This window comes from Diceros bicornis, chromosome X (genome assembly GCF_020826845.1).
Source record: "Diceros bicornis minor isolate mBicDic1 chromosome X, mDicBic1.mat.cur, whole genome shotgun sequence".
Classification (NCBI taxonomy): Eukaryota; Metazoa; Chordata; class Mammalia; order Perissodactyla; family Rhinocerotidae; genus Diceros; species Diceros bicornis.
In genome coordinates, this window is record NC_080781.1 from 38,119,042 (window position 1) to 38,141,959 (window position 22,918).

At 39.3% G+C, this 22,918-nt stretch overlaps 1 protein-coding gene across 2 annotated transcripts in view; it reads right to left on the reverse strand.

The window, feature by feature from the left end:
• The window catches only part of MAOB (monoamine oxidase B), a 111,079-nt gene that overhangs the window by 50,981 nt on the left and 37,180 nt on the right, over positions 1 to 22,918 (reverse strand). The window contains exons 1-3 of one of the 2 annotated variants that reach the window (XM_058535683.1): positions 22,372 to 22,473; positions 13,786 to 13,880; positions 12,658 to 12,795 (exon numbers count right to left, since the gene is read on the reverse strand). In XM_058535683.1, the coding sequence (XP_058391666.1) occupies positions 12,658 to 12,795; positions 13,786 to 13,880; positions 22,372 to 22,429 (291 nt within the window). In that variant the 5' untranslated portion in view covers positions 22,430 to 22,473. Of the gene's footprint in view, positions 1 to 12,657; positions 12,796 to 13,785; positions 13,881 to 22,371; positions 22,474 to 22,918 lie in introns of those variants that run through there. The other variant, XM_058535685.1, reaches the window with a different exon arrangement.

Here is a 22,918-nt window from a genome sequence, read left to right on the forward strand (position 1 = left end):
TTTCTTGTAGAACTAGATTACTTATGACTAAAATATTTCAGTTTTGCCCCTCAGAGCAATACAAAATCAAAGTCTGCCCAACTGTGCTCTAAAAGGGCAGGCTCACACAGGGGCAAAGACCCATTCTTTCAGTCATTCATGCAAGAAACATTTACCAAAAGCCTACTACGTGCTAGGTCCTGATCCAAGTGCAGGAGATACAGCAGTAGACAAAATAGGAAAAAAATGTCTTTCCTCAAAGCTTATACCCTACCAGGAGAAGGCAGATGAAAAACATATACATGTATGATATGATTTTAGGCATGTGTAAGTGCTATGAAAAAACAATGAAGCAAGGAAGGAATAAATTAGGGATAGAGACTATCAGGTGGTGGTGGGAGAGACTACTCCTCAAGATAGGGTTATCCGGGAAGGTCTCTCTGAGGAGGAGATATTTGAGTTGAATCCAAGAAAGAGCATTCCAAGTGCAGAGAAAAGCAAGTGTGTTTTGGTTATCTATTGCTGCATAGAGAAGTAACTCCATAACTTAATGACTTAAAAGCTTAATCTAATATTACCTCACACAGTTCTGTGGGTTGACTGGGTTCAGCTGGGCAGTTCTTGCTTGAGGTCACTAGTGTGGCTGCATAAGATAGCAGCTGGGGCCGGAGTCATTTGAAAGGTCGACTGTGCTGGACGTCCAAGACAGCTTTACTCCCAAGTTTAGTAACTTGGGAGGGATGGCTTGAAGGCTGGATTCAGCTGGGACAGCTGAGCAGAGTGCCTACATGTGGCCTCTCCAGCATGGTGGTCTCAGGGTATCTGGACTTCTTACTTGGTGTAACTCAAGGCTCCAAGAGTGAGTGTTCCAAGAGAGAAGTGGAACCTGCCAGTTTCTTAAGGCCTGAGCCCCAAAACTGGAATAGTGTCACTTCCATCATATTCTACTGGTCAAAGCAAGGACAGGGTCCTCCCAGATTCAAAGGGAAGGGGCATAGAACCCAACTCTCCCTCTCCAAGGGAGGAGTATCAAAGAATAAGTGGCCATCTTTAACCTGCCTCAGTGTGCAAGAGCCCTGGGGTAGGAATATCCTTGGCATACTAGAATCCAGAGTGGCTGAACTAGAGTGAGCTGGGTCATGAAGTTGGTAGGGGCACATCATATAGGTACTTGTAAGCCATGATAAAAAATTTAATCTTATTCATTCTTCTATGTTTTTTTTTCTTTTGGGGGGGTCGAGGAAGAGTGGCCCTGACGTAACATGTGTTGCCAATCTTTCTCTTTTTGCTTGAGGAAGATTGTTGCTGAGCTAACATCTGTGCCAGTCCTCCTCTACGTTTTGTATTTGGGACACCGTCACAGCATGGCTTGATGAGCAGTGTGTAGGTCCGCACCCAGATCCAAACCTGCAAACCCTGGGCCACAGAAGCGGAGTGCAGGAACTTACCACTATGCCACCAGGCCAGCCCCCTAAGTTTTTTTTATTGCTTTTTTTTCTCCCAGGGTTCTACAGTCAAGAAATCTTAGCTCCAGCCTGGATACACAGATAAGATATCAACAGTGATCTGGGAGAAACGCCTGGAACCAATAAGGGAGAAATATGAGGCCCCTAAAATAGCAGCAGTACAGCTATCCTGGCCTTAGAAAGAGCGGAACAGCTTAAAAACAACCTGTTGTTTTTAGATGGACTCTCATCCTTTCTAATCCAAAGGATCAATGTCATTAGGTATCATAATGACACCCTTCAACTGTCAAACATCTGCTTTATGTAACTCACCCTTAAATATAGTTTTATCTTCTCTTTTCTGCCTAAGCATGAAGTTGAACATAAAGCAATGCTTCTTCTAACCTTATTATGTTTACATTTTGCAATGGAAAAATGAAATGAACCCCAGACACGTGTATGGCTGTCTACTCATATGTTTATCTTGTATGACACAGAGTTCTAGCAGTCTCGCCAGAATGAGCAGCTTTAATACTTTTTTAAATTCCTGGATTAAGAATGAAATGAGATAGTTCAATGTCTCTCAATAGCCCTTGATTTAACCAAATGGACAGTTTATGTCCATGGCCTCCATGGGCTCCTAATGCCACTAGTGGCTCCTGGTGCCACTAGGAGATCAGGTGGGTCTCAGGAGGTCAAATGGGGATAAAAAAGTCAGCGATGGTGCATAAGACAGAAAAAGGTAGCATTAGGGAGCAAGAACCTGAGAAGAAAGAAGAGGAGGGTTGAGGGCCTGCCCACAGTTCAGTCCTCAGCACCCTCACTCTTTTCCTTGTCTTTCTTGAGACTTCACCCACTCTTAAGTATGATTTCCACGTAGGTCATCACCTCAGCTGAGGAGGCAAGTACACGAACCCTGGAGTGAGATGGATCAGGGTTGGAGGCTCCACCCCATCACTTACCAACTGGGGGATCTTGGGCAAATCACCCAGATGCTTTGTGCTTCAATGCTCTCATCTGTAAATAAGGGATAATAATAACCATCGGGCTTTTCTGAGTATTAAGTGAGATAATGCATATCAAATACTTACAATGGTTCTTTGCATATATATTTGAAATCTCAAAAAGTGTTGGCTATTGTTGTTATTATGAAATTTGATTTTGAACTGAATCTCCAGGAGTCACAATGCACGTGTGTTTGGTTCAACGTGAAAGCCTAAACTATAGGTGATTACAAATCGTGAGTTTCTTTGCTTGGTTTGCATGTGACTAGACGCTGTCTGTAGAAGCTGCCCTTAACATTTGCCAACCTAAAAAAGAGGCAACAGTAAATGTCAGCAGTAAAAGGCTCCAGGTCACTCTGCAGCCCTTTTGCTCAGAGTTTTGCATGGAGCATGTGTGCTGAAAGATGAAATGAGTAAATAAACTTCTTCCACTGAACAATAGGCTTATCTTTCCTACAACTCACTACTAGTGGGAATCTTCCCTAACTATACTCCAAGACAATAATCATTTTTAGCACTTTGGGCCAGGTCTATGGTTTCTCCTGAGTTAGTCATGATCAGGGACAACTTAACAACTTTGTTAAAATAATGATGCTATACAAAAAATATTTGTGCTCTCCATAAAGTTATTCCCTTAAATTTATTTAGTAACGTCCTTCAAGGTTAGAGGAAGTGTTCAAAGCATTCTCCACGGCAGCCTCTCAAACCACCTTGACCTCATTTAGTTCTAACTTGCTCGCTGCTTCATGCCTGAAAACCTCAAGGACATGGCACCTCCCTGTGTACCTAGGAGGGTTTTCTAAAAGTGACTCAAAGCTGGTTTACCCTTAGAAAGCAACAGGCATATAAGGAAGTTCACTTTTTGTTTACTTCCAAGTTCTCTGTGATGCCAGATATTTGAGGTTCCCGGAAGAAGTGAAGTTAATCCGTGCCATAATGTAGAGTTTATGTTATGGGATCCAAGCATGTGTTTTGCACAGGTTTTAAAAAAATTGAAGATAGATTGAAAATATTTGCAAAAATACATGGAATCTGCTAACCTCTTAGGCCTTTGCTATCCAATACAGTCGCCACTAGCCATATGTGCTATTGAGCATTTAGCATGTGGCGAATCCAAATTGAGATGTGCTATAAGTGTAAAATACACACCAGATCTCAAAAGCTTAGCACCAAAAAATAACGTAAAATATCTTATTTATGTTTTATGTTGACTATATGTCCAGATGATAATATTTTGCATATACTTGATTAAATAAAATATATCATTAAAATTAATTTCACCTGTTTCTTTTTACTTTTCAATATGGTCATTAGAAAATTTAAAATGGCATATGTGGCACATGTTTTATATTTCTATTGGACAGTGCTGTTTTAAGCTATTTTAATGAGTATTTCCAGATTTCACGACTATGTCAAAAAGGGGGAGAATTAATGTATTTTGAGTCTCCGAACTTGGGTTATTCAGAGATTAGTCAACTCTGACATGCCCATTGTCTCCTGACAGCTCTACAAGAGCACCAGCACTGCCACTTAGCAACCCTAGGGAAGGGTCTCAACTGGGCCAAATAATAACCACTGTCCCATATGCCAGGATCTGAAGACATCAGGGTAGAGCTGAAGAAAACTTGGAAAGTAACACAGCTGGAAAAGGAGATTTTACTTTTTCTCTTCTATTATCTATTTACTCTGTTTGCCTGGGCATGTAAGTGTAATTGCAGCCAAATGATGTCCTATTCTATTAATAATATGGGAAACAAATAGAGAAGACTGGATTGAAAAGCAAGAGGAGTTATAGTTCAGTGTATAAGGAGCCTATGAAAATATTTCAGGATGAGTTTATTGGCCTGTTCTCTTTTGAAAAGAATTTGTAAAGCTTTATCCTATGTGATGTCTCAACCATTTAAATTCTTACTTGGTAGTAAGAATCCCCAGAGCCCATTAGAAAAGTTTGTTTTCAAAAAGAAAGTGAACAGACTCTATTCTTCCAATCAAAACACTCTTAGTTTCTTCAGTGTATCATAGCAGCCCTGTTGGTGAGAATAATGTTAATCAGTGTCTTCTGTTATCATCTTTTCTCTTTAAAAGCTCAAAGCACTAAACAGGACAGGAACAAATATCCTTCTTTTGCAAATGGAGAAATCAGGGCACAAAAACATAAATAACATGGCCAAGGTCGCACAAAAGGTCAATAATGAAATGTGTGTGTGTGTGTGTGTGTGTGTGTGTGTGTGCGCGCGCGCGCACGCGCGCGCACTGTATCAGACACTGGGAAAATTTTGCAGCCCAATAATACCAGGACAAGAGCCTTTGAGGTTCTGCATTTGAGCAGCTGCTTTGGGATCTGGACTATCTAAATTCAAAGGATCGAAGCTCAGGCACTAAGCTGGCTGGAAGCAGTTTGGTTATTGTTACTAGATATGTAACCCGGGAGATGGCTGCCTGGGCACGTGAGAATCACAGAGATCTTCTGGAAACACTGGGCCTCACCTCTACTCATAGACCGTGAGCTCTCAACAGTAGACGCTCTGTCTAATTACATTTTTAAAAATAAAAATGAGAGGAGCTCTTTATAAAAAGTCCAAGCTATACTAAAAAATACTAAGATGAAGACAACAAATTACCTCAAATCACACCAACCAGGTTAAAGAAAATAACTATAACATTTGGTGCATGACATCCCAGACCTCTTTATAAGCATCTACACGATAGAAAGATGGATGGATGGATGGATGGATGGATGAATGGATGGATGGTTGATATGGATGGACAAGTGAACCAATGGATGATTGAGAGAGGGAGAAAAGAAACAAAAAAGTAAGGAAAGAAGGAGAAAGGGGCAAAGAAAGAAATACAAATATCTGAAAATTTAATCATACTATATTTGCTATTTTTAATAACATAAATCTATTTGAATTTAATGGAAGAAACACAAACTAAAGTGAATTGAAGGAAGTACTAAACTTCACATAAATGTTGCATAAGCCCAAGAGATATTAATTCCTGAAAGAGCCCTGTAGCATAAAGTCAAAAGATCATAAAAATCATTTAGAGATTTGAGTCTTTGTTTTTTTATTAGCTACAAGTTTAATTTTGGTATAGATTGATTCCACGTTATGAAGGAAGATTTTAGTAGCACTCACCTTTCTTATACTTCTTCCCTTCTTGCCTTCCTCACATTCTGATTTTATAGATTATATAATTTTTTAACATATAAAGGTGTTTTTAAAATACAGTCTGTAGTACATTCTGTACTACAATCATAATTCTTCCAGTTCTTTATATTTAAATGTAGTCAATGTTTAATACGAATTCCACCAAAGCTTATCCATTCCTGCGTTCTTTATTCTGAGTCATTGTTTGATGATACCTTGAAGTGGAGTGCTGCTATGACAAAGTTTAAATTGTGTGCCATTGGCTTAGCAGACAGCATGCAGGTGGCCAGAAAAGAGATGCCACAGGATTGAAAGGCAGAGAAAGTGACAAAGCATTGGCAAAACTGTTGCCTGGATAATTTGAAATGCAGACCAAGTACTTACCAACCTTGACATTCTAAGAGAAACTGTTGGAGTGTTCATGATTGTTGGCTTTTACTTGTAATACATTTGCTTTCAGCAGTGGTACAGCTCTGGGATTGAGGAGCAAGGATTAGAAACCTTAAGTTTTCCTTGCCATCAATTTTCAAATTTTATGTTCTAAGGCTGCTGCCTTTTCCTGGTTTGTGGTATAAGAATCTTCTCTCTCTTTTTTTTTAATTTACTTTATATAGTCATTTTTCCTATTTTTTGTTCATTTCCTTTATTCTTGAGAGGAGAATCTTTGACCTCACAAATCCCACATGAACTGTACCCCAAATTCTCTCAGTTAGTTATTTAGCCCAGTGCCTTACATAGTAGTAACATATATTAGATGCTCAATAAATGTTGGATGATTTGAATAGAGGGTAGATGGTTAATTGATAGTAACTGATTGGCAAAATATCCAGTATATTTCAGAGTGTCCTTACGACAGAACATTATGTATCTCTTTAAAATGGTATCTGCAAAGAACTTTTAATGACATTGGAAAATATTTGTGAAAATATTTGTAAGTGAAAAAGCAGACCTAAAAACTTCCTTTATGTGAAAGTATAAAAATAGGAATCCAAGAATCTTAAATATAAACAAAATATCCTGTATATGTATGTAAGTGTCTGTGGATAATCCTAAAATACAAATAACAGAACTCTATTCATTCTACTTCCAAACAGGTTTTTACAAAGTGTAATCAGGAAAGAGGAGGGTACAGGGCTTGGGAAGGAGCCAATGGAATAACTGTAATCAATTGTAGAAAATTTTAAAGAAAGGAGGACCTTGAACTGGACTTTTCCAAGGTGTAAGAGTGTAAGTTTGGCGGGAAGGAAAGTGGTCAAGCTGGGTTCTGGGGCTCAGAAGGAAATGACAGAAAGCCTCCCATCCAGGGGACAGTGAGCTCTTTATGACATAGCCTTGGCACCCAAAGACTTCAGCTCACGCTCTGATCCCAAGGCTTCTTGTCATATACAATTAATCTCTTTAGCCTTTATTTTCTCTTCTGTTAAATGGGGATAACACTTCTAGTTCACAACCAAATAACTAGTTATTATAACTATAAATACATTATAAACTATAAATAACTAGTTGTTTGGGACTCACATTTGTGATACTCAAATAAGATATCATGTGTGAAAGCACTTCATAGGTTCTAGATGTCCATACAAGAGTAATGTTACCATTGTTATTATTTGCTGGTTGCAGCAGAGGCCAAGAGAAAGGCATGGGCTCCCGTGTGTAAGCCTTTCTGCAGGCCGCTGCTGCTGAGGGGTGGCAAGCTAGGCTAACACACTTTAGGCCATCTTGTATTTCCTACCAGCCCTTTGGTACTGTAGGCTGCTGAGGCTCTTTGACTCGTTACATGGTCGTCCTTATTAGTCACCATCCTTTGGTGACCTGGGCCCTTGTCATTGCATTTCTTTTGGACTATTTGGCCATACCCCATGATGATATGGTATAGACACTATAAAATTTTGGACAAGATTTAAGCCACAGGCCGGTTTCTTTTAGTGAATTTCACCATCATAATTGAATTCTATACATTCTCTACCCACTACCTCCAGCATAATTTACAACTAACTCTGTGTTACCCACAACTGTAGTCACTGTTAAGTTTATCAGATGTGTGTGTATGTATGCGTGTGTGTATGTATGTACATAGAGAATATGTTTACTGGTTTTATCATATTTTAAATTCCAAATGGAAATCTTGGAAGCCTGGAATAAATTCATCTCATATCCCCAAATACTGCTCCAAATCTAGACATTGAAGGCATAATTTTCACCAAATTATCACATGCCAAAAATCTGACTATATTCTCTGAAGAATACAAACGAGCACTTTGGTTTCCAGATTAACTTAACATAAGCTTTAGAATGATTACTAGTTAAATGGGTTTCACTTGCTGAAGAGGAAATTACTATTCTCTGTATTTTTTCTTTGAAAAAAATCTCCCATGATGATAAGACATATTTGTTTCCAAAAATAAGAAATGAAATGGAGTGCGGATGAGGGCAGAAGAGAAGGTTTGTGAAGCCCATCTCAGCTAGGGCAGACTCGCGGAGCCAGGGAGCTCTGAGTGGCATGTGTGAAGTTCATGTGAAATGGGCAGCTGTTCCTGGGTGAAATACAAGAGTTTGTCTAACCTGTTCCTGGAGACTTCTGTCATCATGAGAGAAGCAAGTGCACCCAGGACTTTGATCCAGGCTTCCCTGGATTAATAGGATTGGGGATAGGGGCATGGAGAAGGGGATATTAAGAACCTGGAGAAGACTGGACACTTCTAATCTGTGGATTTCTGGGACATGCTGAGGTGCTGCACCACAGGACAGTTTCCATTTGCCAAATGTAATTATAATTTGAATATTTTATTTCTCAATATTTCAGCTCTAATTCTGTGGCTGTTCTCCGATATCAAGAGACATTTTAGCCCCCCGAGATCTTTTCTGAGAAATTCACTGAACTGGTCTTGTTGATGGAGATCTACAGTTTCCACTCTCTGCCTTTATGTGCTTCTTGTGGACTATGTTGTCAACTGGATTTCAGAGTTCTCAAAAAACTGAGGGGCTGTGCCAAATGCTGCCTCCCCCATGAGGCTGTTTGAGCAATAGCAGTCATAGCAGCAACAAGTAGAAGATATATTTGAGACATGTCTCCTCATTCATATGCCTCTTCAAGCATTGAGGCTGACCACATACAACACAAAAGGGACTTTGACAATGAGCTTGGCTTCTGCCCACTGGGAAGCAGACTAAGACCAGAGCATCCTTTTTCTCAATTTCCCCAGATAGCTGAAGTTTGGAAACGATTATCAGTGTGAAGTTGGGCTCTTAATTTTAAGTCACACTACATCTTTACATTCACCAAACTCTTAACAGTTCAGTCTTCCAGTCTAAAGCAGTTTCATGCATACTTTGACTAGACTTCAGCTCCAAATTTCAGACTTATAAAAGCTTCTGAGACAGAGGAACTTTATTTGTCCATAGCCTAAACTGTAACAAACTTTAGAATATTCTCCAACTTCTTCAAAGTAAGAACTCAAAAGAACAAAAAATAAACAACAAAACAACCATACACACATGTGCATGCCAACACACATGCACACACTAGATGGAAGAGGTGTAAGTCAAAATATATAGGAAGGTTCCCTAAGAAGTTTTTATTTTTTGTCTTTTTAATTACAAAATACTCCCTAAAAGGGAACGATTTTTACAAGTCAATTCCACGGCATCTAAACAGCTGCCTTCTAGTCTATACTAGCAGAATTAGCATGACCATTTGTGAAACAGATTAAAAACTTCAGTAGATGCTTAACAATAATTGTTAAGCACTAATGGCTGCGTCACTGACTTTAGAAGTGAGAAAAACACCTTCTATATTATATAGATTTGAGCTGAAGTGATCACTTTTCCCACTGATAATTAAATCCCAGTATAGCTTGGCATCACATCTTTTATTCACGAACAAGGCTTTGGAAAACCACATTTTAGCAACAGAAGACAGAGCTACAGTAACACTAAAATGAATGGCACTCAGTAGATATAAACATTTACAACAGACCAGAGGTAGACAGTGAAGGGGCCCGCACATTGCAGCACACCAGGGACTTTATAGATGCCCGTTATGTGGCCGGCATGAACACACGCCATCTATCAGCAGACCATTTCTTCTACACTACCAGGAAACTGGTAATACTGGGAGTCATCCTTTCTTGAGAACGACACCCACCCTTTGGATAGGTAGCACATCATCAGCTGCTGTACCCTGCCCCTTTTGGGGTAGCTCTATTTCATCAGTTTCAACTTCAATCAGCATATCCAAATTCCTTAGCCTAATGTTATTAAGGCTGCACATAAAACTCTCTCTTCTATTAACGACTATGTAAGAAAGTTAAAAAGCAGATTCTTTAAACAGCTGATTTGAAGAGCAGGATCTGACAACATAGTAAGTAGCATACTTGATACTCTCAGGCTTTGGGTTAAGAAATATACTCAGGTCCGCTGAAGAAACAAGGCACAAATATACTATCTATTTGCATGAACCATAGTTTGCACGTGGGAACAGTAGTTATTAAAATAGGTAATAGAGAGTAATGTCCCAATGCTCAAAGTACTGCCTACTATGACAGAGGAGACAAATTTCTGAACTACATTCTTCAGCATGTAGTAGGAGATAGAATGTCAGAATTCTTGTCAATAATTCCAGAAATGGATGTAGCCATCTGAGATGCTTTTTACAGTTTAAAAATAAGAAAAATGACACGTGAGCAAAGCCATGGAGGTGGTGATGGTGGAGAACAAGTATTTAATTTTGGGAGGACTTCTTAGCTATAAAGTCTTTATCATTATTTATTATCATGTAGCTCCTAGCTGGATATGACCATGAGGAGGTCAAATTAGCACCTCTATCAAGGCTGAAAAAGACCTTTGTTTTTTCTCAATCTCAGCAGTGAGAATTAGAGAGTAAGTGAGCATATCAAACATATACACATATGCATATGCATATGTATACCGTATTTTTGAGTGCACTGATATTTCTCATTTCCTCCAGCAGAGGTCAGAAAATAGCAATAAAGGAATATGAAAATCTATAAACCAAGAGAATGCTTTAGAGTGATTTTCCCTAGATAGGATTATGCAGGGGTTTTTTAATTATTTTTCTTTACCCATATTTTCTAATTATATTTTTACAACAAACATGCTTTACTTTGTAATAATTAAAAAGCAATAGCATTTATCTTAACTTTTATAAAGAGCACTGTTGGCGTATGTATTTACCCTATATCAAGTCAGAGATACTGCTTAGTTACTTGTATTTTCTTAGCTGCCCATAGATGATTCGAAATAGTCTAAGAAAGCAACACATTTGGCCATCACTGGAAAATTTTTACGTGTAACATCATTTCCGCAACTGATGACTATCAGCAATCTCTTTCAAACAAGGAAGTTAATGTCAGCTATAAGATTAGCAGAAAAACAAGGCATCCTGGGCATAGCTCCTGACTGCCAAGAAACCCTGCACATACAAAGACAGAACAGTGAATATAATCTCTAGTTATCTCCTTTGTCTGGAGAAACCTAAAAGAGATCCTAGTGTTCTAGGAAGTCAGTCTTTGCAAGTGTTATGTGTCAAGACAAGTAAGACAGAAGAAATTAGTAAATGTGACCGACATTTAAAAGCAATGAATCCAATTAAGGATGTTTATTAAGGGTTGCTGATTGCTATTCAACAAATGGCACTATTACCATGCTACATTTTCATTTCTAATTCATGTGTCTCTTTTTCTGCTAGACACATATGGAAGTAAGGTGAAAAGGTCAACCAAAACAATTACGTCTAAATTAAAAAAATCTTTTACCCTTATTATACCAAAATAGTAGATGTTTACTTCCTGTTTTATTAAATGATTCATAATGTACAGTCTGTTACTTGTCATTCTTGATATTATCACTCACAGATAATATAAGGGTGTCAACATTGTTATATAAATCAAAACTGACTGTTGCTAGTTTCTTCTGTCTTCTAAGGGGATGATTTCTACCAGTGAGGAATATGTTTCTATACCGCTCACTTCCACCTACAGAGGTAAGTGAGGAAGAGAGAAGAAGGACTGAAATTCAAAACCTCCACCAGTTCTTCTGTGGGACTTCAGGGTGGGGCCCAAAGTGGGTGACTTTCTGCTTCTCAGAGAACATCAGTGACTTTTTGGACCAAGATGATGATGCTGGGAAAGCAAGGATCAGGGAGATGTGAGAGGAGTCTGAAGACCAGCAACACGGTGAGAGACTGGAATCCACAGAGAAATGTGGCCAGTGAGAAATCCCCAGGGGCGCACTGGTCTAAGGGCTTATGAAAATTGGAATTCCCAATATTCAATTCTAAGCTGTTTGTGTTTCTACAATTACCTCCCCCTCCCCCATTGCTCAAAACTTCAGTCAGGTCTGCTGCACACAAATGCTTGGGGTAGTCTGAGGAAAATCGAGACAAAAGGTGAGCTTGAACCCAGGTTGGCATAGAGCAAAGGGAAGAAAAGAATCACAGGCCATGAGATGTAAATAAGCATAGATGTCATGGAAGCAGGAACTATAAGCTACAAATGATCATGGGAATGTGAGACCCAGTAAACAGAAATCTTGGGGTGATCAATAGAACTTCCCTACAAAAAAACAGAATTTGGGACTTGAGCCACTTTTATGTAAATCTCCAAAGAAGAGTAACTTTAGCTGATATACACAATACAATGAGAAAATTTCAAAATACTACATTAGACATATTGCAAATACTTTTTATGATGTGAAGTCTAGGGCAGCATTTGTAAAACTGTACACAGGTTTCTGTATCACATGAAAAAGCCCCAGGTATTTAAACAGAAGTATTTAATAAATCAATCATAAATGTTTTTTCTCTATTGGTTTTGTTAAACTTTTTACCAAACGGGCAATACTACTTTGTCAATAACCTTCCCAAATAGGTTTAGAATTCGCACCTAATTCCCCTTTGATAACAGTGAAAAAGTTCTCAGAGTGGTTGAAATACACTTATAAAATACATATGCATCATTCAGGGATGCAAAAGATTCTCTGGGAGAAGAATCTGGAATTCATATATGGAAATATCGATAGAGCAGCCATCCAATCCTTCAAAGGCTGGCTCAGGCTTACCTTTACGTGGTAGATCAGACGCTCTACTTCATTCACTTTGTAGGTCTCTAATCCTAGCTCCTTGGCTAATCTTAAAATACGATTCTGGGTTGGCCCAACATAAGATCCTCCAAGGTCCACATATTTAACATTTTGGTTCTGTTTTCCCATGGAAAAAAATAAAAATAAATAGTTGTGAGAATGTTATTACTAAGATAAAAAAAGACAGTCCTGAAATAAGCAAATTGGCATTTCAAAAGTTAAAGACACACCTTGAGATGTATCCATGGAAAATAGGATTCTGTTCTCAACTCTATTCCATTCACGTGACTTATCAAATCATTCCTTCATTTAAAGCAAAATTGATTGAACTTTGAATAGACAAGAGACTTCTGACCCCCATCATTCACAATATACCACAACATGGTTTGGTTTTTAGTGCCTTGAATTTATAAGCTATGAATTATTGGTTAATTTCTCTTGACTTAGTACTTCAGGCTAATTTTGAGGCACCTAATGCTAATGAGGAAAAGTAAGAAAGGAATTGATCACTTCTTATGTGGTTTGCTAATCCAGATGTTTGAAAGATAACATTAGGGAATATTTGGTCTTAATTTGAACCTTTGAAATTGCTCGTATGTTCAATAGCAAGTTTTCTATATGGTTTTGAATCAGCTTCACATCCAACGACTACGGACCAACATTTGAACACGAAGTGAGTAGAAAAGCTCCCTATGTCTGAACATGTCCAAGCATAACCAGGTACCTATCAGTCAGGGATACCAGAAGAGGCCCTCCTTTTTTGTTTTTGTTTCCTTGTTTGTGTATTGTCTAGCCTCCCCCTACACCCCCCAAAAAAGAACATGTTTCACAAGGGCAGGGATCTTTGTTTTATTCACTGATGTACTCCAAACACCTATTTATTGGTACAATAATTTAGTGGGCAAGTGGCAATTACCATGAGATGAGAAGAGAAAAGGGACAGAAGAAAGAGTTGAAAAGGAAACAAATTGAAAGAGAGGCTGTGGAGAACGTTTCAGAGTACTTTTCACTCTCTTAGAAAGAGTTGAATGAAATTCAAGACTTTCAGAAAGAAAAAAAAACTCAGCTTCAGTCCCATATTTCTCCACTCCATCCTTAATGTCTTACCCTAATGGTGTAAGTCCTGCCTCCCACACGGTCCCGGGCTTCCAGAACAACCACATTCATGCCTGAGTCATGCAGAAGTTTGGCTGCTGCCATACCTGGGAGAAAATATAATAAGAAATCATAATCAAACACTTTATAGGGATTCCAGTTAAGCTCTTCATGCTAACAGCCAATGAGAAAAGTCCATGTTGGTTCACATATATGGCCCACTGCTATGTTCAACATACAGGTGGCCAGGGTTTCTCAATAGAGGCCCAGATTCCAAGTCTGGGAAACCAACTGCTATTTGTAGAAAGAACAAAAGGGATTTCACTTTTGATAAATGTCTGAAATCTTAAAAACATCTTTGGTCACTATATCAAAATGTCTACCTTTAGGACTAAATTGCAGGATTATACGTCTGACAACACAGATAAAAACACAAGGCCACACTTAAGAGAAATGTGTAAGCCCCAGCAGACACAGAACCAAGTGTAGGCACTGACTTCATTCTCAAGGTAAATCTGAAAAACTGGTAAATTGGGGGGAGAGTGTGCCTGCAAAGCATGTGAGAGGACCTAGGATTTACTGATAAAATTGGACTTTTAGAAGTTGATTTAAAACCAAGGACATAAAATCTAACCTCTTTATGAGTCCTAATTCTGCATGTGATCCATCACTAAAGAATTAAATGATGCCATTCATTTATCCATTTAATTATTAATGTAGTCAAAAATACTTAATGAATGCCTACTACATTCTCACCATCATGAATTTATCTTTAAAAAAATGGCTTTATTGAGGTAAATTTACATACAAAAACTTTACCCAATGAGTTCAATGAGTTTTGACAACATGCAAAGCTTAGTATAGAGTTCATGTATGTCATTCTCAGTATAAGTACACCCTGAATGGAGTTTTTGACCTCAGAGGTCTTAAAATCCTGCACCTTTAAAGCCATTCTTACAGAGTTTAATAAGAGTTTTCTCAGACAGAACTCTGAAGCTTTTACCACACTGAAGTGAATTTACTCAGTTCCAATTACCTTACTCATTTGCTTTATGAAACCAAACAAAATCAAGGAAATGCCAAGACACTGTGACTTACAGATAAATAAAACAGCTTCTACCTCGTCTTTCAAAAACAATAGTTCTGGGACTTTGAGACCCCACTAGTGCGAAAAAAAAAAAGATTCCTACCAAAAAGCTAATATTCATATAGTGCTCACTATATTTGACACTATTCTAAGTGTTTTAATATATTAACTCAATGAGTTCTCACAACAACCCAACGAGAAAGGGTACTATTGATATTCCCATTTTATGGCTGATGAAACTGAAGCACAGAGGTGCCCATGGTCACATAAGGAGCCAGCAGGCAAAGCCAGGCAATATCGCTCCAGTGTTGATATTCACAACCACTATGCGTACTGCTCTCCACAGGGCCTCAGAACCATCCTCTTAGCAGATCACATCTCTCAATTTTTGCTTCAGGGAGAAATTACATTTCAAAAGACATTTTTCACTTTATTTGGATCAACATGTTTTTAAACATGCTTGTATTTTGTGGTTTGATAAGAACCACGGAACATAAAATATGAGCCCATCTTAAAAGCCGTAATGAAAAGCTGAGGCTTCATTTACCATCTATCGGCTAACCTAAAAGAAGAAACCCATTTTTTAAAGAGGCTGATTTGACATTTCAATATTTGAGTTAATTCATCTTCCAATGGATCCCTGTCCTTGGGGGCAGGGCCAGAGCTTTCAGCTGGGGGTAGGGTAAGGGGCCCAAAGTCCGCAACCCCTCACGCAATGTGCACGAGCGTTGCACAACCCTAATTGACGAATATAGGGCTTGAATTTTTAACTCCAGTTTCCTAATTTTACCTCCATAAGGAAAAAAAGAAGAAAACATTTCTATTTAGATTCAAAATTGCAGACAATTCCATGTCATTTCTCTTATCAAGCATCAGTTCCACAAATGAAATACGAAATAAGATGCAGCCATAGTAACAGCTATTATCAGGGGATTCAGACACACCTGCTCAGCATGCTGAGGCTTAAACAAAAGGCTTCCGAACGAAATACAACATCACTCACGTACACTAGCATTTTATATTCCACAAAAGGTACTGTCTTTTAGTAAGTACACTTACCCAGTAGTATCTGATGCTAAACATAAACAGTTATTAAAACAATGGTCTTAGCAAACCAGTGAATAGAGTTCTCTATGCTCATGTGACTTAAGTCATAAATGGAAAATTACAAAAATATCTTTAAATAGAGCAATACGAAAAGTATCCTGTTGGAAATACCTCACAATTTGTCTCACTAATGTTCACAGGGGCTATTCAAAATGCCTATTGGACATCCACTGACAAAAACTGGTTTGAAAAATAATTAGCCCAAATATTGGTGGCTTAGGAAAGTCACCGCAGTTTAGGAGGAGGGAATGTTAGGGTACCTAAGAAACTGAGGAGTTGGAGTCTGGTCAGGAGGTGATTAAGACTGTTAATCTCTGAAGGGAGTCCTCCGTGATGACTGGTTTAAGTGAAAGGATTAATGGTTTGACTGTTGGAAGAATAAGCTAACAATTAACCATACAGAGCTGCCCGGCTTACAATAGACTTGTTTCCCAAGAGTTCATTTCTATGTTTGTTGGTTGGAACATTTAACATATTTTGCCATAGAACAAAAAGATGAGAGATGGTGCATTTTCTGGGAAGTGTGGGAATTTTAAAATGCAATACTATTGTGGAAAAAAAACCCAAATCATAAAGTAGCAGAAACATATTTGTTCTAAAACACTAGACAATGTAATTGGCACTGTTTAAACACTTATGCAATCATTTGCTGACACAACACAGTAAGTTAAAAAAACAAAGAAAATATCCACAATAATAATAGCCACCATCATAAGGCATTGAGCGCTTGCTTTGCTCTATGTGAAGCGCTTTACACACAAAGCTCATCTGATCTTCGCCACAATGATGATAGGTATTATTATCCTCATTTTAAAAAGAAAAAATGGAGGCTTAGAGACATTCACTGACTGGTAGATTATACAATTAGTAAATGGCAGGGTCAGAGTTCAGCCCTAAATCTGAACTCTCAGCCACCACACTTGGACCAAAAATGAAAAATTAAAAGACACAGTAACTCTATACACCGATTGATGCAAAGTGTCTTAAAACATTCTGTTCTTCATCTAAATATAAGAATCTTAAAATATCACGTTTTTCTCTAAAACGAATATTTAACTTTTGCAACCAATTTAGGAGCAAGCTTATAATCACTGTACTTTTAAAAAGCTAATTAAACTTGAGTTTAACAAGCAGGATCAATTAATATTTCACAAACAAATTATCATTTGGCACTTTCAGAAGCAGCCCCTATGTGCCCCTGACAGGCCCCTGATAAGATCATCTCATTTGCTGCCTCCAAATGGTGCAGGGTCCATAGTATTTCGGCTCAGGGAGTCACTCTTGGATGAATAATCATAGCATGGCACACCCAAATACCGGTAGACTGATGCCTAATGCCACGAGATTATAAAAATATTACATCTCTCTTCCCAGGAAGATTACTTGGAAAAGTTTTCATCAAAGTGATGAGTATCTCAATTATTTGAATACCTCAATTTGGATTAGACACTCAAATTATTTTAAATGCAGGCATGCGCACTTAAAGACAGGGATACGTTCTGAGAAATGCGTCATTAGGTGATTTCGTCGTTGTGCAAACACCACAGAGTGTACCTACACAAACATGATGGTACAGCCTACTATACACCTGGGCTATATGGTACTAAGCTTATGGGACCACCGTCGTTTATGCGGTCCATCGTTGACCAAAACGTCATTATGCAGCTCATGACTGTACCTAGAAATCAGTGGTGTGCAGCATTATTAGCATTCTATGCTTCCAGTTTCATGCCATGAAAAATGGCTGGAGAGTTAGATGCTGTAGGAGACTGAAAAGTACACAGTGCAGGTAATGAAGGGGACTCTTCAAGGTGTCTTGGGAGCAGTGGAGGAGTTAGCATTTGGAGGGAAGAGAAAAATCAAAATCATCAACTGCCTCATCCTTTGCTTTGTCAATCTGTCTCATATTCTTCATATCAAAATCTGATATTTAACAAAACTTTTTCAGCGTTTTAAAATGCAAAGTTAATTGTTTTAAAAACATTACGAAACATCAGTATTTCAATATTACGTAAGAAATTTTTCTCAAAGTTACCAAAAAAAAAAGATATCGTGTTAACCAAAGTTGACAAAAAAATTCACTGTACCTCAAAGCATCTCTAACCTTATAACCCTGGTAAATGATAAAGCATTCCCCCAGGAAGAATAAAAGCCCTCATCACCTCTGTCACTTCTGACAAAGCAATGGTTTTATGAGAAAATTCTAGAAACAACAAAATGACCTTCTCATCAAAGAACTGGAATTCTTTGATGTCTCTAAAGAAAATGACTTTCAGTTATTTAATATAAACACACACCAAAAAAGGTCTGAGGTAAGAAGAAATACATCTCCAATGTGAAATTAAATTCATTAAAGGAAAGTGGTATTTGCAGGTAGAATTCAGATGTTAACTGTTGAATTTTTCAACAAAGAGTAAAGAGGCAGGTAAAGATATTAAAAACAGCTAACATTGGGGCTGGCCTGGTGGTGTAGTGGTTAACTTCATGCACTCCACTTTGGCGGCCCAGGGTTCCGGGCGCGGACCTATGCACCGCTTATCAAGCCATGCTGTGGCGGCGTCCGCATATAAAGTAGAGGAAGATGGGCACAGATGTTAGCCCAGGGCCAATCTTCCTCGGCAAAAAGAGGATTGGCAACAGATGTCAGCTCAGGGCCAATCTCCCTCACCAAGAAAAAAACAAAAACAGCTAACATTTTGAGCTCTGACTGCATGTCAGCTTCTATTGTAAGTGTTTTACATATAAGAATTTGTTTATCCTCCTAACAACTCTATGAAGTGGGCAGATATAGAAAGTGAAGCACAGAGAGGCCCAGTAATGTGCCCAAGGTCGCACCACTAGCAAGTGGCAGAGCCAGTATTTGAATCCAGGCAATCTGATTCCAGATAACAAGCACACCCAGCAGCCTTCCTCATACTAAACGGTGAAACACTGACAAGCTTCCACTGAACATCAAGGATGATACAATCATCAAGGATGATACAAGCATCAAGGCCACTGCTAGCACATTCCGTGCACTTGCGTAAATTACAAGAAGGCACACACTCCCGGCAGGTAAATTTCAAAAGGGCATACTTCCTTCAGGCAAATGCAGCCCACATCGGTGCAAGTGGCTCAACTGGCAGAGTGCGGTCTGGATTGCATCCCCTCTTTCACTACATCAGCCTTGTGCAGGGCACTGCCTGAACAGCTTATGCTGTGGCCTTGCAACTCAGAAAACTTATTTCCTGAATGATAAGAATTTAATTACCTATCGTCTCCTCAATGCTAGTACACAGTTGGCACTTACAAGTTTGTTGAATGGATTCATTTAATACCCTTCAACCAAGATGACATTTAATTACTTAGTCAATAAATAAATACATGGCAGCAATGGTGTTTATATAAACATAGCATATTTAATATAGTATTAAAAACTAAAATATTTACACACACTGAAACTGATTTCCTCTGGTCACACTAGAAATGGTAAAGGATACTCTTGACTTTTTCAAAGGGAAGGCACTGGAAAGAAAAACAGCCAACCAATAATAACCACCTTACATTTGTACCACACTGCAGTTTCCAATATTCACACACATTCAGTCCTTAACAATAACCCTGTGAGGCTGGCATGGTTATTCCTATTTGTCATATTAGGAAATGGAGGCTCAGAGAGATTCAAAAGCTTGCTCAGCGTTATACAGCTAGTAATGGCAGAGCGAGGGCTAAAACCCAGTTCTGTTTCAGTGTCCTATGTGTCTTTCAGGAGTCACATTACTTCCTGTAATATACAAAGGCCTATGCTGTGAAAAAAAAATTCTCGAAGCACGCCAAGTTTTAAAACTAGAATATTTCTTTATTAACTTTCTTGGAAAGAATATATTGATATAAACCACCTGGAGCCTGTTGATGCTCAAAGCCCTGAGACCATATCATTACAGCAAGATCTAGAAGCATTTGAAGCAATGTAGTGCCCTCTAGGAGAGCTCCACTGAACTACTCCTTAAAGGGTGCTTTGGCCAAAGAGTTCCTCCTCCTTAAGTAGTACAGACTGACTCCTCTTTCCTGAGAACACACCAATCACAACTTTTTGGAAAATCGAAACAACACATGACATAACCCAAACATACCAATGTGTACCATCATTTTGATCATTGAGAAGCAAAGTCTAGAATTATGTTCTTCACATCTCGCTCCTAAATATGAAAAAGACAGACTCCAAGCTGTCTTGGAAGCCCCTTCTTTGTTTCTCTAAGACAGTCAAATATATAACACAAAAACAAATGGCAATAGCTTCTAAAATAAAGGAGACCTTTACCAAAGCCTCAGGCTATGGGATGATTTATGCTCTTGAAAAGGATAAAAAACATCAAGCTTTCATGAGTTGCCATGGAAACCTTTCTCCAGATGCGGCCACTTCGAGACACTAGAATGAGATTGCCTTCCAAGGCCTTTCAGAATACATCTGAACCATAAAAATTGTTTCTTCATCATGCTTTCTATGTAAATTATTGCATTTTCCTAAAACGTCAGCAATCATAATGAGTCTTGTTTCATATCCAAGTTTTTGTCTTTACCCTTTGTTGTTTGAAAAGAGTGGAATATCTTTTGTGTATTGTAATCATGGTAGACAAAATTTGTTTTCACTTTAACTCAACATGGTCTCCCATGAAAAAAAGGATGCAGACCCAGAAATTATAGCTTTGTCTTTCTCAAGTTTGTATGTTACTGTCTTCAGTTTAAAAACTGTTATGTAAAACTAAACTTTTAATTCACCTGCCTTGAATCCTTTTGGGAATTCGATGGAATATGTACAAATAAATAAACACATTCTTTTAAGAATACCGTTTTTTAAGTAGAAAAAATAATCATATGACGCCATGCGAGTTTCCTTGACTGTGATTTGAGGACGAAATATCTCATTGCCATGAGCATATCCCTCCTATGGATTACCAACACAATTTTTAGAATCAAGAACGTCTTTAAGGTAGAATATAAAATTGGAGAGATACCATTGCCCCTTTGGCTCACCCACTCCCTGGATCCTAGTCTCTGAAAGAGCTATTGCAATGGCCTGAAGAGGGTCAGAGGCCTGCTATAGAGTACCTTGAATACTTCTCCATTTAAACATCTCCTTTGACCAAAAATGAGATGATGAATTAGGAATTCTTGAAGGAGAGGATAAAATGTGGGCATTGCCAAGGAAAAGAAATCTGGGTGAGATGTAACAAGTAACTGGAAGAAATGAAGTTACAGAGCAGTCGTTTGGCTATGTCAAAGCCTGGCCCTCCCTCCATCTGCTGGGAGCCTACTGCAGAGCCTGGCCCAGGAAACACCTGGGCCAGGGGTTTTGTCTGCCCCTGAAACACCCCTGTGAGCCAAAGACCAAGGCAGTCAGTGGTGAGCAAGGACCAAAGTGGAAGGAAAACTTCGCCTGGTTCAAGGACAGGCAGAACGTTGCCATTCTGTAGAAAAAGCTCTATACCTAATAGGCTACTGCCTGGCTGTATGATCTTGGGCAAGAGTCCTCACCTTTCTGAGCCTCACTTTCCCATCTGTAAAATGAGGTGATTAAATTAGGCCCCTTCTATTCTGTGATTAATCTAAATGAGGTAGGAAAATGATTTTAAATAATGTAATTTCATTACATTAAATACATTAAATGAAATTACATTATTTAATGTAATGTAATTACATTAAATAATGTAATTTCATTTAATAGGTGGTGTCTTCATAACCCCAAAACATCTACCCCAAAGTCTGTGCTGTGGAGCACGAAATTTGGGTGACATCAATATGTGTTAATAAAAAAACATGTGATTTTTGTGCTCATGTGGGACAAGAAAATGCTGATTTAAACAAAGCTAGTTAAGGATAGCTGTGCTAAGGTAATTAGAAGCAAAGGTCCTGGACTGGAAGTCAAGATGGCAGCGTAGGCAGACTCTGAACTCACCTCCTCCCATGGACACAGACATTTTACAACTACTCGTGGAAAAATTACCCCTGACACAGAACTGAAAACTGGATAAGAGGAACTCCTGCAGCAAAAGACAATCCTAATTGAGGTGGAAGAGGCAGAAACTCCCTTCTGGAGAGGAAAAAACGCCGCCTTCACAAGCCGCCAGCTTCACTGCCGCCCGGGAACAGCCCACAGGTACGCAGCCCTCCCTGGAGGAAAGGGGCCCTGAGCCGGGGAGCGCCCCTGCTGTGGGCATTTTGTGGACCCAGCACAATCGAGACCAGCGGCATAATATCTGACTTTGCCTGCTACTAAAACATTGGGGAGTACCCCCAGAAAAGCTGGTTCACAAAGAAATTAAAACTGGCTCTTAAAGCGCCCAGCGCAAACTCACCCGTTTCAGAAAGCACCCTAAAATCACCAGAAAGAAAGGTGCATAGTGCTTTGGTGAAAAGAGACTCACCTGATAGGCCCTGAGTGCATCTCGGTGAGAGGTGAGACCTCTCCAGGCACTGGGACATTGGCGGCGGCCATTGTTGTGGCCTGGTGTGGGCGTGCTGACACAGAAGCCATTGCAGTTCTCCCTGGGGCCTGCTAGCCCAGGTCTGCCCCACCACTAGAGCACCAATTTAATCCAGCTCAGCCAGGGTGGGGAGCCCACCCTAGAGACTGGCCCCACCCAACAACAAGCCCTCAGGCAACTTGTGGGCCTGCATAGATTGGTGACTAGATTCTCTGCAGCCTGGCAACTGAGCTGACTTCAATGGGGCAGGGCGTGCACAAGGAGCGGGTGGAGAATGTGGGGCAGTGGTGGAGTGTGTGGGGCTCCCGCCGTGGAGAGACTGGGTCCGCTTCGGGAGGTCGGGGCACACACACGGGGCAGGACTGTTGACTGTGTGTGTGGACCTGTGGGTGGCAGGGCTTGTCAGCTGCAGAAGATGTGTGCTTCTCAAAGACCCACATAGGGAGTTTGCCTAACCTTCCAAAGTCTGAAACAATTGGGTGCTCTC